Source organism: Accipiter gentilis, chromosome 3, assembly GCF_929443795.1.
Source record: "Accipiter gentilis chromosome 3, bAccGen1.1, whole genome shotgun sequence".
NCBI classification, from domain to species: domain Eukaryota; kingdom Metazoa; phylum Chordata; class Aves; order Accipitriformes; family Accipitridae; genus Astur; species Astur gentilis.
Genome location: NC_064882.1, coordinates 22,237,904 through 22,251,052, shown reverse-complemented (window position 1 = coordinate 22,251,052; position 13,149 = coordinate 22,237,904). Strand labels below are relative to the sequence as shown.

General features: G+C 38.1%; 1 protein-coding gene across 9 annotated transcripts in view; it reads right to left on the bottom strand.

The window, feature by feature from the left end:
- Positions 1–13,149, bottom strand: part of APBB2 (amyloid beta precursor protein binding family B member 2) — a 198,749-nt gene that overhangs the window by 54,487 nt on the left and 131,113 nt on the right. For 6 of the 9 annotated variants that reach the window (XM_049792292.1, XM_049792308.1, XM_049792317.1 and 3 more), the window contains 3 exons: positions 12,112–12,174; positions 11,597–11,682; positions 11,417–11,477 (listed from right to left, as the gene is read on the bottom strand). In XM_049792292.1, the coding sequence (XP_049648249.1) occupies positions 11,417–11,477; positions 11,597–11,682; positions 12,112–12,174 (210 nt within the window). The remainder of the gene's footprint in view (positions 1–11,416; positions 11,478–11,596; positions 11,683–12,111; positions 12,175–13,149) is intronic. The other 3 variants (XM_049792333.1, XM_049792340.1, XM_049792347.1) reach the window with 1 other exon arrangement.

Sequence of the window (13,149 nt, the reverse complement as noted above, 5' to 3'; positions counted from 1 at the left end):
GTTCTGATCTAAAACATCAAACCTAAAGCTCCCCAGCTTTAGGTGAAGGAATGAATGAACCATGGATCACACTTCTGCTCTTCGGCATTGCAAAACCTTAACCACAGGGTAAGGTTCTGCTCTGCAGCAGCTTCTCCAAAGAGGAACTCTGGAAGGAGCTTTGACAGGAACAAAGAACTGTGACAAATCTCTGCACATAAGCAAATGCCACGCTCTAGCTGTTGCCTCATGTAGTGCTAAGCATGTACCTTTTAAAAAAAAAAATAAAATAAAAAAAAATCAAGAAAACCACAGCAAATACAATCTCCCAACTAGACAGAGGACAAGAGATCAATTACACATGACTGATGGTAGAATAGTATTGGAAACTGGATGGATCATAAGGTCATGGGTAGAAAAGATCCCAGTACAAGGAGAAAACAGATTAGAATATCAGTTTGAGAACAACAAACTAACATACATTACAAAACCACAGACTGATTGTTTTTCAGATCACACAGGTGTGGTAGCCACTATGAACATCTACATTACAGCATGTTTGCCTTGATGATTTAAATCTGTGCTACTAATGTCTTCTCTACTTCTGAGCCTATAGGACGTGGTTTTGAGCAGTTTCCCTTTGCTTCCCTTGATATTTTTCCTTTTTAAAGGTTATTATCTGTCTGCAGACATACGTAAATCATTACCATATTTAATAAGGCCCTTTATCACAGACAACTGAGCAGGCTTCTGCTTGAGACACAGCATGTAGGTCATGTAATTAACCATTAAGCCAACACAATCTTAGAAATTCCACTGACATTTTCTTTAACAGTTTTACAATAAAACAAACTATCAAATTATTTTATGCTTTAGAAGATCAAGTATCATAAAATATAGCCACTCTACTGTGAGACAGAAGTATGTTCCAGTATATTTGCCTGCTACACATCAAGAAAGCTTGCATTGATTCCAGATGAAAATATTGGAGATGATCAAAGTTAAACTGAGTAACAAAAGAATAAAGAGATCTTATGCAATTAATGAACAAGCAACCGCTTTCATTTAATTGACATGAATAGACTACAATGCATCCATTTTCTCAGAGAAATACTGACAGCTGTCACATAGAAATTCTTAATTACAAAAATTTCAAAATGCAGAATCAAAAACATACTAATAAGATTTTTCAACATTTGCAGCCTTCTGTTGCAGTTCATGTTGTATTATTTGAATTGCTGAAAATGTGCATGCAATACAAAAACAAGCACACAGATATTCAGGCCACAACAGAATTCAGAAATCCACTAATAATTGTTATTTCAAGCAGATAATTATAAACTAAGCTTCTGTGGAATAAAATAGGAGGGCTTTACAAATACTGTAAAATAACCTTTATAATAAATTACTTCTCTAGAGCAGTCAATATTGAACTTTCTGCTCTCACACTCCCTTACTCATTCTCCAAGACACTACAGTCTCATTTCTTCCAGACTTGCACACTCCAACCCATAGGATGACAAAAGTCCCTCTCTTGTTTTGAGTTTAATACTTCTGTCTCAGTGGTTCCTGCTGGCTCACAGCCAGAGGTCAAATCTGCTCTATCAAGGCAAGAAAATGTTGCAGGACCATTGTGCTGGTTCAAGATTTTTTGAATCCCAATTTCTTATTCATTACTGTATTTCTGAATCAAGTAAAAAATGTAGTCAGTTGAGCAAAAAATGGAATGGACACTATTATTCTCTACTAATATCCTTCTGCTATATGTAGTTCTGAAGAAGAAATTAAAATCACCTTATTCTTTTCTCCAGTCTTCTCAGCAAAGAATAGGGTTTGATTTTAGATGCTTTACAGATACCTTGACTTCATACTGTAAAGGGATGGGTTTATGGACTTTGCTTTGAGCTAAGGGGTGTTTTGGGTTTCATTTTAATACAGTGAAATAAAAAACAGGCTTCCTCAGTGAAGAAAAGGCAGTCATATTTTTCACCAGAAACTAATAAAGGATGATAGTTGCAATGATGCACAAATTAGGGTCTATCTTGCAGAGCAACTGAACTGTTAGGATAACTCAAGCAGGTTTCCTTGCACTGCAACACACAAAAATGACCCCAACACACACATCGATGCTTTGTCAGTAAAGACAAGCCCTGCAGGAGTTTACAGGGCATGAAAGAATGCGTGCATTCATTTCTTAAAAACTAATGCTCTGCATTTGTTAACTTTAACCTTAAATGTTGTACTTTTCTGAGGGCTTTTCTGCAGGCTGATGCAAGTGGTTCTAATGCACCGAGCAGCATTTTATTTAGTACTGTGGTGCATAATTTCAAAGGTAAGATGCATGACATCCAACTTAAAAAACAAACAAACAAACAAACAAAAAAACACAACAAAAAACCACCCTTCAGGTGAACTCTTGACCTTAGTGAATCAATGCAGAAAAACCTTCCATCTTCACTAGAGTCAGGATTTCATGTCTCTTTAGAAGCGACATCATTAAGAGTAATTTGTTTTCTGCAGAAATTATGCTTACAACAGGATCCAAAGACAATGAAGATAAATCACTGCTGATCAATTCCCACTCTTTGAAAAAGACTCAAATAAACATGAATTGTGAGTCCAGAAACCTTGAGCCTTGGTGGGCCTCCCACATTTGAGGACCCACTTACTGTCACACTGCCTCCCTGCAGCACCGTGGCACGATCATCTTCAAGCATATGGAAAAATGCATACCTGCATAGGAGCAACATGGTATTATATGTACTGCATATCTCATGTTTTCAAATCTCTTAAGAGATAAATATTACTTCCCACTCCCTTTTCCCTTTGAGGAAATGCAAGAAATTTTGGCAAGGAAGACTACTCTTTTTCTAAAGTGAAATTTAGAGCTAGAGTTAATACCAAAATAAATATAAATGCTGGCTAGAGGTATCTAAATATTGCTCTGTCATTCAACACACTGTTCCATTTTAATTGATTTTTAAATTAACTTCCTCCATAAATATACCTTTCAGCAGGTCCACAACAGCCAAATAATCCACCAAGCTTGTACCATGCTGTTTTCAAACTGTGTATATACAATATATAACGTATATATAACATACATAAATATATATTTTTATATATATATTACACACACAAAATACACACTCTGCACTTTTTTCATCAAAAATCTATGCAATGAAATGGCAAACTTTGTGACATTGCAGACTAGAACAGGCTATTGCCCTGAGTTGCCCTAAAATAGCAAGCTAATGTAAATAATTGAAAAGAAATATAAAAAGAAAAATCATTTGATCATTTCATTTTGTAGCAGCAAGTTGATGAACAGACATTCAAGAGGCAGTTCATGACCAACAGGCCATTTTAAAGCTGGAGCTGACATAGGCTATATATTGTTTTAGAGGTGAAATGGTCAGTGTCCAGTGGGGAGTATGAAGGACTGCAAGCTGTGACTACCTCTGCAGTGTATTAGCAAAGATGCCGGCAAGCTGATGGGGAGATCTGCCAGCAATATCAGCAGAGGCTGAGCTAAACTGAGAGCTGCCTGCACACTGAATCCATCAGCCTGCAGAACAGCAAAAGGAGCTTTTTCCCTGTGGGACATGAGTATGATGACGACTGCTTCTTCTCCCAGTTTCTGTCCACTCCTTTGGGCTCCTTTGTCAATGATACACAAAGTACTGCTGGCCCAGAAAGAGTTTACTGTGCTGCACCAGAAAACAGTGAATAAATTCTGATTAAAACCAATTAAAAATAACAAACATTAAAATATTAGGAAGTGCAGAGTTGTATACAGCAAGATGTACGCAGACCTCAGCCAAGAAAAACTGCACCGTGCATCTCCATGAGAAATGGTACTGAAGATGACACTGGCACTTCAACCTAGTGAAGCAATAGAAAACTCTTCTTAAAACAGCCACCACTGGAAGAAACGGCATCATTAAAAAACAACAACAAAGCAACCAACCAAACAAAATATCAGGTATATTCATGTTTTCTCACACACAGCCAGCCAGCACTTCTTGGTACTCTACCCCTTACTTGGAGGCCATGGAAGCACATTCATTGACCCACAGTTTCAATTTCAGAGGCAAGGCATACTGACTCCACCACCATCTCACCCAGCTGGCAGCCAGGGAAGCTACTTCCCCGTGGAGAGAGCAGTCACTGGCGTGCACCTAAACTGCCCATGCGACCTGGCCACTCATAAGGTAGGAAATGCTTCAAGGGAAAAGTGTGACCCACACAGCTCCATCTACATCATTTATCCTCCTGTAATGTAATTGCTATCTATGTTCTTACTACTCCAACAACAATCCCTGGTCAACAGAACTGCAGCAGACAAAGTCACTGTCAATACTGGAACTTTACAAGCCAAGAAGATATTTTGATTTGATTTGAAACAAAAGTGTTCCTATATTTTATCTTCTCTTTTCTCAATCCTGTAGAAATCTGGCAGCCCAATGCAAACCTTTTGTACAGTATACCTTAATAAAGCAGATACTGATAATGCCCTGTCGTGGTTTAACCCAGCAGGCAGCTAAACATCACAGCCGTTCATTCACTGCCCCCACCCAGTGGGATGGGGGAAAGAATCAGAAAAAAAAAAAAGGAAAATTCATGGGCTGAGATAAAGACAGTTTAATAGGACAGAAAGGAAGAAAAAAAAAATAGTAGCAATAGAATTAGAATAAACGAAACAAGTGAGGCACAATGCAATTGCTCACCACTTGCTGACTGATGCCCAGCCAGTTCCTGAGCAGTGGCCCCCAGGCAGCTTTCCCCCTAGTTCATATACTCAGCATGACAGCTTACGGTATGGAATATCCCTTTGGCTAGTTTGGGTCAACTGTCCTGGCTGTGTCTCCTCCCAACTTCTTGTGTCCCCCAGCCTACTTCCTGGCTGGGCATTATGAGAAGCTGAAGAGTCCTTGACCACTGCTTAGCAACAACTAAAACATCAGTGTGTTATCAACATTATTCTCATCCTAAATCCACAGTACTATACCAGCTATTGGGAAGAAAATTAACTCTATCCCAGCCAAAACCATGACATGCCCCTGAATTCAAGACATAATTATTGCATTACAAACCTGGAAATTAATGGCAAATTTTAAAGCAGTTTCATTCTCTTTCACATGAGGAATGGCTTTGTGATACATTTTTCTAAGGCTACAAGTAAAATCTCTCCCTCTACCTGTCTCCTGCTGTTCAGTCACCCATGTCCTTGCACAATAGGTTTGCATCTAATTAGATCCCAGAGATATGTGGAATTTCTAGGAGTGAAAGACATGTAACATTTTTAAGGTCTAATTATAAATTTTGAAGGGCTCAAGAAATTGAACTACTTTATCCCATATATTTATATTATATATATAACAATTAAACATATTGTAACTCTGTACACCATTAAAAAAAGTAAATCCCTTAGATGTGGGAAAACACTACATCTTCCACTGCCCTGGACTAATCTTCATATTTGATTAAACAAGACTCCATTTAGGGACAAAGTGGAAGCAAATATCCTCTAGAGGGAAATCTGTATTATGATATACCTCACATCATGACACTATGACTTATAACATCACCTAATGACACAAAAGATGTCAGTAGTAATAAGTATCAATCACAGAGAGATAATGAATGAGCAAACACTCCAAAAGTTCTAATGTACAAAATGAAAAAGACACATTTAAAAAATAAAAAAGTTGAGGAGATGTATTTTAGTGCTTTAGTCTGCAATTTCTAAAACTGCTTTCGAAGCAGAATGTTTTTGAGCACCTGCATCATTTACCTGCAGCATCTCCATAGCTGGGAGCATGCCTTAATGTTGTTAATGGCAAACAGCCAAATTCAGAAACAACCAACCAGTTTAGAAACTGATGTCCCCATCACTCACCATTGTTACCCAGAAGCTGCAAGGGGAAAGATGGATGAACTTTTCCTATACTATTCCTATACTATAATTGTCAAGACTGACCTCTTTTTGATTATTCACTGGACATTTCAAACAGAAGATCTGTGTTTTGACTCATAGTTTTGAAAGCTACTAAAATGACTACCCAGATGGTGTGAGGGGGAAGAGACTAAGGGCACCTTTTCGTTTTTGAAAGAAACAAGGAAAAAACCCTAACCCCAAACTCCACTACAATGTTTACTTTGACTTTAGGTTGGGTTTTTGTTTGTTTAGTTTTTTTTAAGATTTTATTCCCAGATTATCATTCTTCCCTCTGAAAGCCTAAGATAAGCCAATACCAAAAGACAACAATTTTTTTTAAACTATGCAATTCTTACTCTATAGTTCTTTTGATTTAAAATATTTAAGAACATAATTTAAGGAAGATCCATGAGCACTGAGCATAATCTGTTTTCCTGCATTTCGTGAAACCATTTCCACACTATCTCATCAATGCAAAAATCAGTATCTTCAAAGACACACTTAGTTGTCTATTGGCAATAGCTTAGTGTTAAAAGAACTATGTACACACTGTTTAGGCTAATACCCAAAATACAAAATTCTGCTGTTCACAAGAAACTTTCAGCTACTGGCAATAAGATTCTTTGAAAACAACAAAACAAAACAACACAATCAACTCCCCCCTCCTGACCAAGGTGCTATTCAAATTGTTAAGATGAAGACCAGAACTTTTCTTCCACTCACTCCTATAAATTTACAAACACTGGTTATAATTATGGCTTAAGTTGCAACTAAAATGATTAGCTACACAGGAGTTGAAAAATTAAATTAGATTATCTGTCAAGAACTTTCCAATAGAGAATATGGACATTTTAAAGCTACCCTACAAGACCCTGGAAAAATTCCACCCAAAGCAACAAATCTGATGGTCCATGGTTAAAAATTAAAGACAGAAAACACAGAGCTGCTGCAACAGTCAGGGAAACAGGGACTCATAAGACAACAGCAACCCTCCTAGCCTCATTATGAATAATTAAAAGCACTTGGCTTGTTTACCTTAATAAAACTAAGCTGAAGAAGAGACATAATTGCCTGCTATAAACGCACTAGAAGACAGCTAAACATAGAATAAGAGGATAAAAAATGCCCTCAAAAAGTTCAGGTTAAAATGCTTTTGACCATCAAAAGAAGGTAATATTTGAATCAGCTTGTCAGTAAGACTAGTCAGGGCAAAAAAAAAAAAACCCAAAACATTTAAGAAACTTGAAATTAATACATGGGATTATATATCGTGGTTCCCTATAAGGGTAAAGGAATGGGTTCAAGATTTCTTCTAGTCCTCTACCCTATAACAGGTCCTATTTCACAGAGAATGAAAACCAAGGATTTGAAAGAAAAAAAATCCTGTTAAAAAAACAAGCAGAAGTACCATTTTGGAAGAAAAACTGTTGAAGATGCGTAATTTTTTTTTTTTTTTATTTTTTTTGTAAGATGAAATAAACTCCTCAGATTTAATTAAGTGAATTGAGTCCATTAATTGAAATTAATTGAACTGAGGCTTTTTGTATTGTTTCACAGTGTAGTGCTGATGAGATTATATGCAGGACAAGGTGGACTGTGAAACTGCTGGAAAATGTTGAATACTCCCTGTTTGCACCAATAATTTTAGAAGCTACTCTGACTGTGAGAGAGAATTACGGACTTCAGTGTGAAAATATGATCCTTTCCTGGAATTACTAGACACAGCAAAAACTCCTCCTCTCTGATTAAGTCTTCACTTACATCAGAAATCAGACTTATCTCCATCACCAAGGAGACACGCTGATTATATACAAATGGTCCTGTGTCTAGCCAGGATATTTGCTTCTGAAGAAAACCAGAAACAAGCAAAAGCAGGATGTCTCCAAAACACATATACCTGCCTCCATAGCAAGAAAAGCAGCAGAGAAATGGACATTAACTCTTTGGGGGCCACATAGTATTTTGTAAAATTATTTTGATAGTGCTATTTACAGGCCACTTTCATGACAGCCACAAATGGTCTGACAAGTCAGCTGGTCAGAAACATCCCTCACAACACTTCAAAAAGTCCAAATGGTTAATCAATCCCTAGAGCCTAGGTAATCTGTAGGAGTTCATCAGCAACTCACTTTCCATGTCTCCAACTGTGTTTTCATTCACCTACAGGTAAGTCATTAAATTTAAATACCTGGTATCAGCATCTCCTACCTCTACCCCTCTTGGAAAAAGTCTCCTTCTCTTCCTTTGAGATCCTGAGCATTTACTGGTTTCTAAAGTAGAAAACAGACTTTTGGAGCAACTGCCTAGTACTTCCGCAGGTATAAATACATTCTTCCCATTCTTGGACATCAACACACAGCTGAAACTACTCTAAAATGGCAAGGCTGGAAAGTGAAGCTCTGCTGAACAGACTAATGTGGACAGGGAATTGGAAAATCCATGCTTAACACAGCTACATTAAGTCTTAGCAGAAAAACACATTTAAAAGGAGAGAATAAAGGCAAGCCCAAGTGTCAGGCCAAGCAGGCCAATTCTGAAAAGACTTCGGATAAATTGAGTCACATGAGCTTACCATTTTTCATTCCATTCCTAGGGAAAGAGATGGGTTTCCCAGGAGGTTCAGTTTCTTTGTACTACTGCAAGGAAAAAATTTAGCATCTTTCTATACTTTTACACGCAGCCATCATATTTTACAACAATGTAAAAAGAGACAGCCCAGAGGAATTTACAGTCCAGGATTGGTAAAAGCATCCTCCCTTGAAACTCAATTAGGAAGGTGCAGGTTGCTCTATAAATTAACCAGGAAGGTTATGATCTGCCTCCTGGGAAGTACCAACTCAAAACTCATTTCTAGTTGTGCATGTTTCACATGCAAAATTAGGATCCTTGTCAAGCGCAATGAGCCATCTCCTCAAGAAATTCCTACCAAAATAAATTACTGAAATCAAGAAGCTGGATGTAATTATTCTCCCCTTTCTCTGCCTTCCCCTTCTTTTTTATGGCCTTGTGCCAACAACCTGCACCAAGATGCCAAGGATACGAAGCTCTGAACTGCATCTTAAGCACGTGATGTATATGGAAACATTTGTTGTTTATTAACAATTTTGAATGCTTAACTGTGTTGCTGTGTAAATCACTTTACTTATAAGAATCACGACACACTTTTCCCCAAACTGACATTTCTGCTGTGCTACAATCTTTGCAGAAGTTGACTCGGGGGAAGACAACTACTTCAGCTTTCCACAAGGTGGCATGGTTCCCTTTGCTGAAAGACAGCATTACTCAGTGCCACTGAGGAAATCTAATTTTGTAATTTTTTTTTTTTTTTCAAATGTACTGTCATGAATAGGTTTAAGTAAGTTTAAGATCTCTAAAATCTCTCTAACAAGGTTTATTTTAACAAATTCTTCCAACAGAGTTTAAAGTTTAAAAAAGCTTACTTCTCTTATTCTGAAATGAAGAAAAAGTATCTGCTTGCTGCCGCGCAAAAGCAAGCTTCAATCAAATATAGTTAAGGAACATCATGTGGCAGAGGAGAGTCTAAGAGGCTAAAAAAATCTGATTTTCCAAGTCTCAGGCCATTAGTTTCAAATCCTATCAGAATTCTTTCAGTCTCACAGTATTTTGGGTAAAATGGGCTAGCAACGAATCCACCACTGCATCCCCTTCCCATCCATGTGAGAATTAAGGATCCCAGAGCATTTTCCACAGGTGAAGGTTTTTCCTGCTCTTTCCAGACTACTTCCCGTCCCTGTGAGGTATGGCCATGTAGCAGCTGCTTGTCCTGTCCTCGGGGCAGAGGCAGATGCACTGAACAGCTCTGTCCACAGCCTCTCCTGCTGCAAAGCAACATCAGCGCTTCATGAGCTTCACCTGCAGGATCACACACACAATCACTACTGCTCCTGCACAACGTCCCCACCAGGCAGTGGCAGAGAGCAGGTAATGTGCTTTGACTCAAGTGATTTAAAAAAAAAAACCAAAATAAACATGTATAGTTTCCCTTCTATTTCTTGTCTTGCTCCTCTCAGTCACTTTGTGAAAGTTTCAGCGCTCACTTTTGACTACCTGTTTAAGCATCATCAGCATGGTTTTGCCCAAACAGAAGAAATAAAACCAGCTGTGGTAGACAAAAGAGGACACGCTTTTGACATTGACCCATTTCAGAGACACCCAATGGGTATCAGTTCCATAAATTTTGAGCTTTAAACAGCAAGCCAGAGAAGGAAGGGAGATGATGACACGAGTTATTCGTCCACACAAATACTGCCACAGTTCTCCAGGCAGGAAAGACTCCTAATTCTACCCAGTGCAAATCACCTGTGTCGTGTCTCTAAAGAGACATATCAAAATACTGCCTCCCTATAATGCCTTCCATACCATAAGGCTCATCATGAAAGGAACAGCTTTCTGGTTCTGAGGACTGGTACCTAATGCTCATCACTCCTCCAACTCCATTTACTTTGCTCAGAATTTAGTGCTTGTCATTGTAACGAGCACAGCTGAAACCCTTGCTTTTTAACTGCCAGCCTGCCAAGCAAAATACATTTATTTACATCTGATTTAAACACCACAAGCCAAATAATCAAGATGACAAAGAAGTTTAAGTACCCTGATCAGTCTGTTTTCTCTCCTAAAATACACCATTAATGCTATTATAATTATTAACTTTGGTACATACTGTCTTCCTGCATATAAGTAGCTTCTGATCCTGTCAGTCACTGCAGGTGTATGGCACAGCCAAAACACTTATTTAAATTCCCTTGATTTCCAATTATAGAGATTCACATACAACCTTAAAAATGGATGCAAGCACAAGGCAAAACTATCAACAAGACAAATCTGGAGATATGTATACAAGCATTCAAAACCTTCTGCTGCATCTTTCTCCTCAAAAACCTCAGATTACAACAGTAAAGGCTCTGATTTAATTATGGTGCTTTTTCACATAAAGGTCTCATTTTTATCTATGAATTTAGTCCTGAAACTAAGTTGCATTCTCTGTTCTAAAATACAAAGTTCCTTGTTCTAAAAAGTAACTTCCTTGTTACTAGCTGTGAGTTCAAGCAGCCCCATAAACAAGGAAAAGTACTTAGAAAAGGGACAAACTCAAGAATAAAGAGCAAATTCTGTCACTGAACACCCCAGGAAGCTATCCAGCCATGACAAGCAACAGAGCCATCTCTCACTCAGGACAGAAAACTCAGTTGTGCAAGGGGTCAGTTATTACAGTTGGACAGTAGAACCTTGATCTGTAACATTCAATTTCTTGGCTTATGTGATTTTAAAGCAAGTCACACTTTCCTGACCAAATTGAAAGAAGCTTTAAATCTGCAAATTCCTTTAACAGAATTAGTCTTGCATGGTCAACCTACATAATGCCAAGTGGAGGAGTAGAGTTAATTTCAAAACTTCAGGAGACATTCTGCACCTGGCAAGTTATGTTTACAATTGCAAATTTTTGATTGTTATCCCATTGTGGATATTCTTACAGACCTTGGCTTCTGGATCACTGTTGATGCTACAAGAATCATCATCATCAGATTGTGGACCATTTCTGTTACAGGGGGGGAAAAAAAAAAAAAAATACAAGATCAATCTTAAAATCATATAAGAATTACAGCACAGCACAAAATGGAGCTGGTCATTCCAAAGAGACTTCTGAAGTCATTGTACCTGAGCTTCAAAGAGGCATAGCGTAACGTTGCTCCTTCAAACTCTTTCAGACTTGGGTCTGGGTTCACAGTGGCTGCATGTAGATCCTAGAGATAAAGGCAGTGATATTAGTATAGTATTAAGTGCTATTAATACAGTATTAAGTACACCACCGTGTTATTTTTTATTTCAAAGGGAAATTAAATTCTCCCTGCAAAGAAGCGATAGTATTTCTGGCTGAAATTGGAAAGAGGCATGCATATATTCTCAAGCTGCATTTCATTCAGTGCAGGCATCTTATTCGTTACATCATGGCAGTTGCCCTGCTAGTTTAGACTGAATCCATTCCAAGTGGAAAGATTGGAAAAGGCAGCATGTTTGTGAGCTAGACATCCCTAGCAGTACACCCCCATTCACTTTGGCCTAGGTTATGAATGACATTCATGGAAAAATAAAAGGGGGGAAAAAAACCAGCCACTGCCATGCAAAACAAGGGTAATAGTATTAAAGGTTCTAAAATCTGACAATATACTTGCCTTCCAAATGTCACTATTAATCTTTCCCCCATTCAGAACAGCAAAATCACTCCATGGCTGTTTCTAGACACATAATTATTCACACAGGAAGAAGCACATTGATAAAAAAAAAAGAAAAAGGAAAAGAAAAAAAAACACAAGACACTGTTGTTAGCATTGATATTTACAGGATGGGTTAGGGAACAGATCACCTCAAACTTCAACTAATTACTCCATTCTACCATGGCATTTGGAGGAAAGGGGAGAGAAGACATGCCTCTAACGGTTACTTACCAAAACAAATGATTGAAACAAGGAAAGTTAATATAAATTAGGAACAGACAATGAAATTACTCTTTAACTATGATCTTAAAAGCAAGCAAAATGAATCTGAATATGAATGTTGGCCACAGCTGCTACAGCCTTTGATAAACAGCAATTAAGGGGAAACATTAGATTTCCATTTGATTAGCACTCTCATTAAAAGACCCTAACACTATTGGAACTAGAAATACTGAAACACAATGATATATACAAGGATAAGATACATAGGAGGTAAAAATCAAATATTTCTAGAGAGAAAGCACAAGAAAAGGACAGTGAAGGAAAGGAGGATTAGTAAGGAGTGCAGAGAGATTTCTTGCTGAAAAAGTAGTTTTGTAAAGTCTAGCATTGTTTTTAAAAAACAGAACAAAACCCCCAAAACCCCCAAACAAACCACCCACCCTCTCATTTTTTATTCAAGTTTCTCAGAATTTTCAGAGGCATTCACTGGTACAATCAAGCAAGTAGCAGTGCATTTAGCACTACAGCAACCTGAGATTGATTCTTCTCTGTACATCCTGGGAGGAGCAGCTGATGTGGTTGCCCCTCTCCTCTTCCCCACAAGGACAGAAAACCCACAGTCCTGAACAAGAGCTAGGTGGGACAGATTTGGTTGCTGAGAGACCCAGAGCCACCTCTTTGTAGCTTCACCCAATCAAGTATTCCTGTAATTAGTGGCCCCTTCTAAGATGAGCTCTCCCATGTTGTCCAGCTCAGCTCCAAGATGAAGTGGTA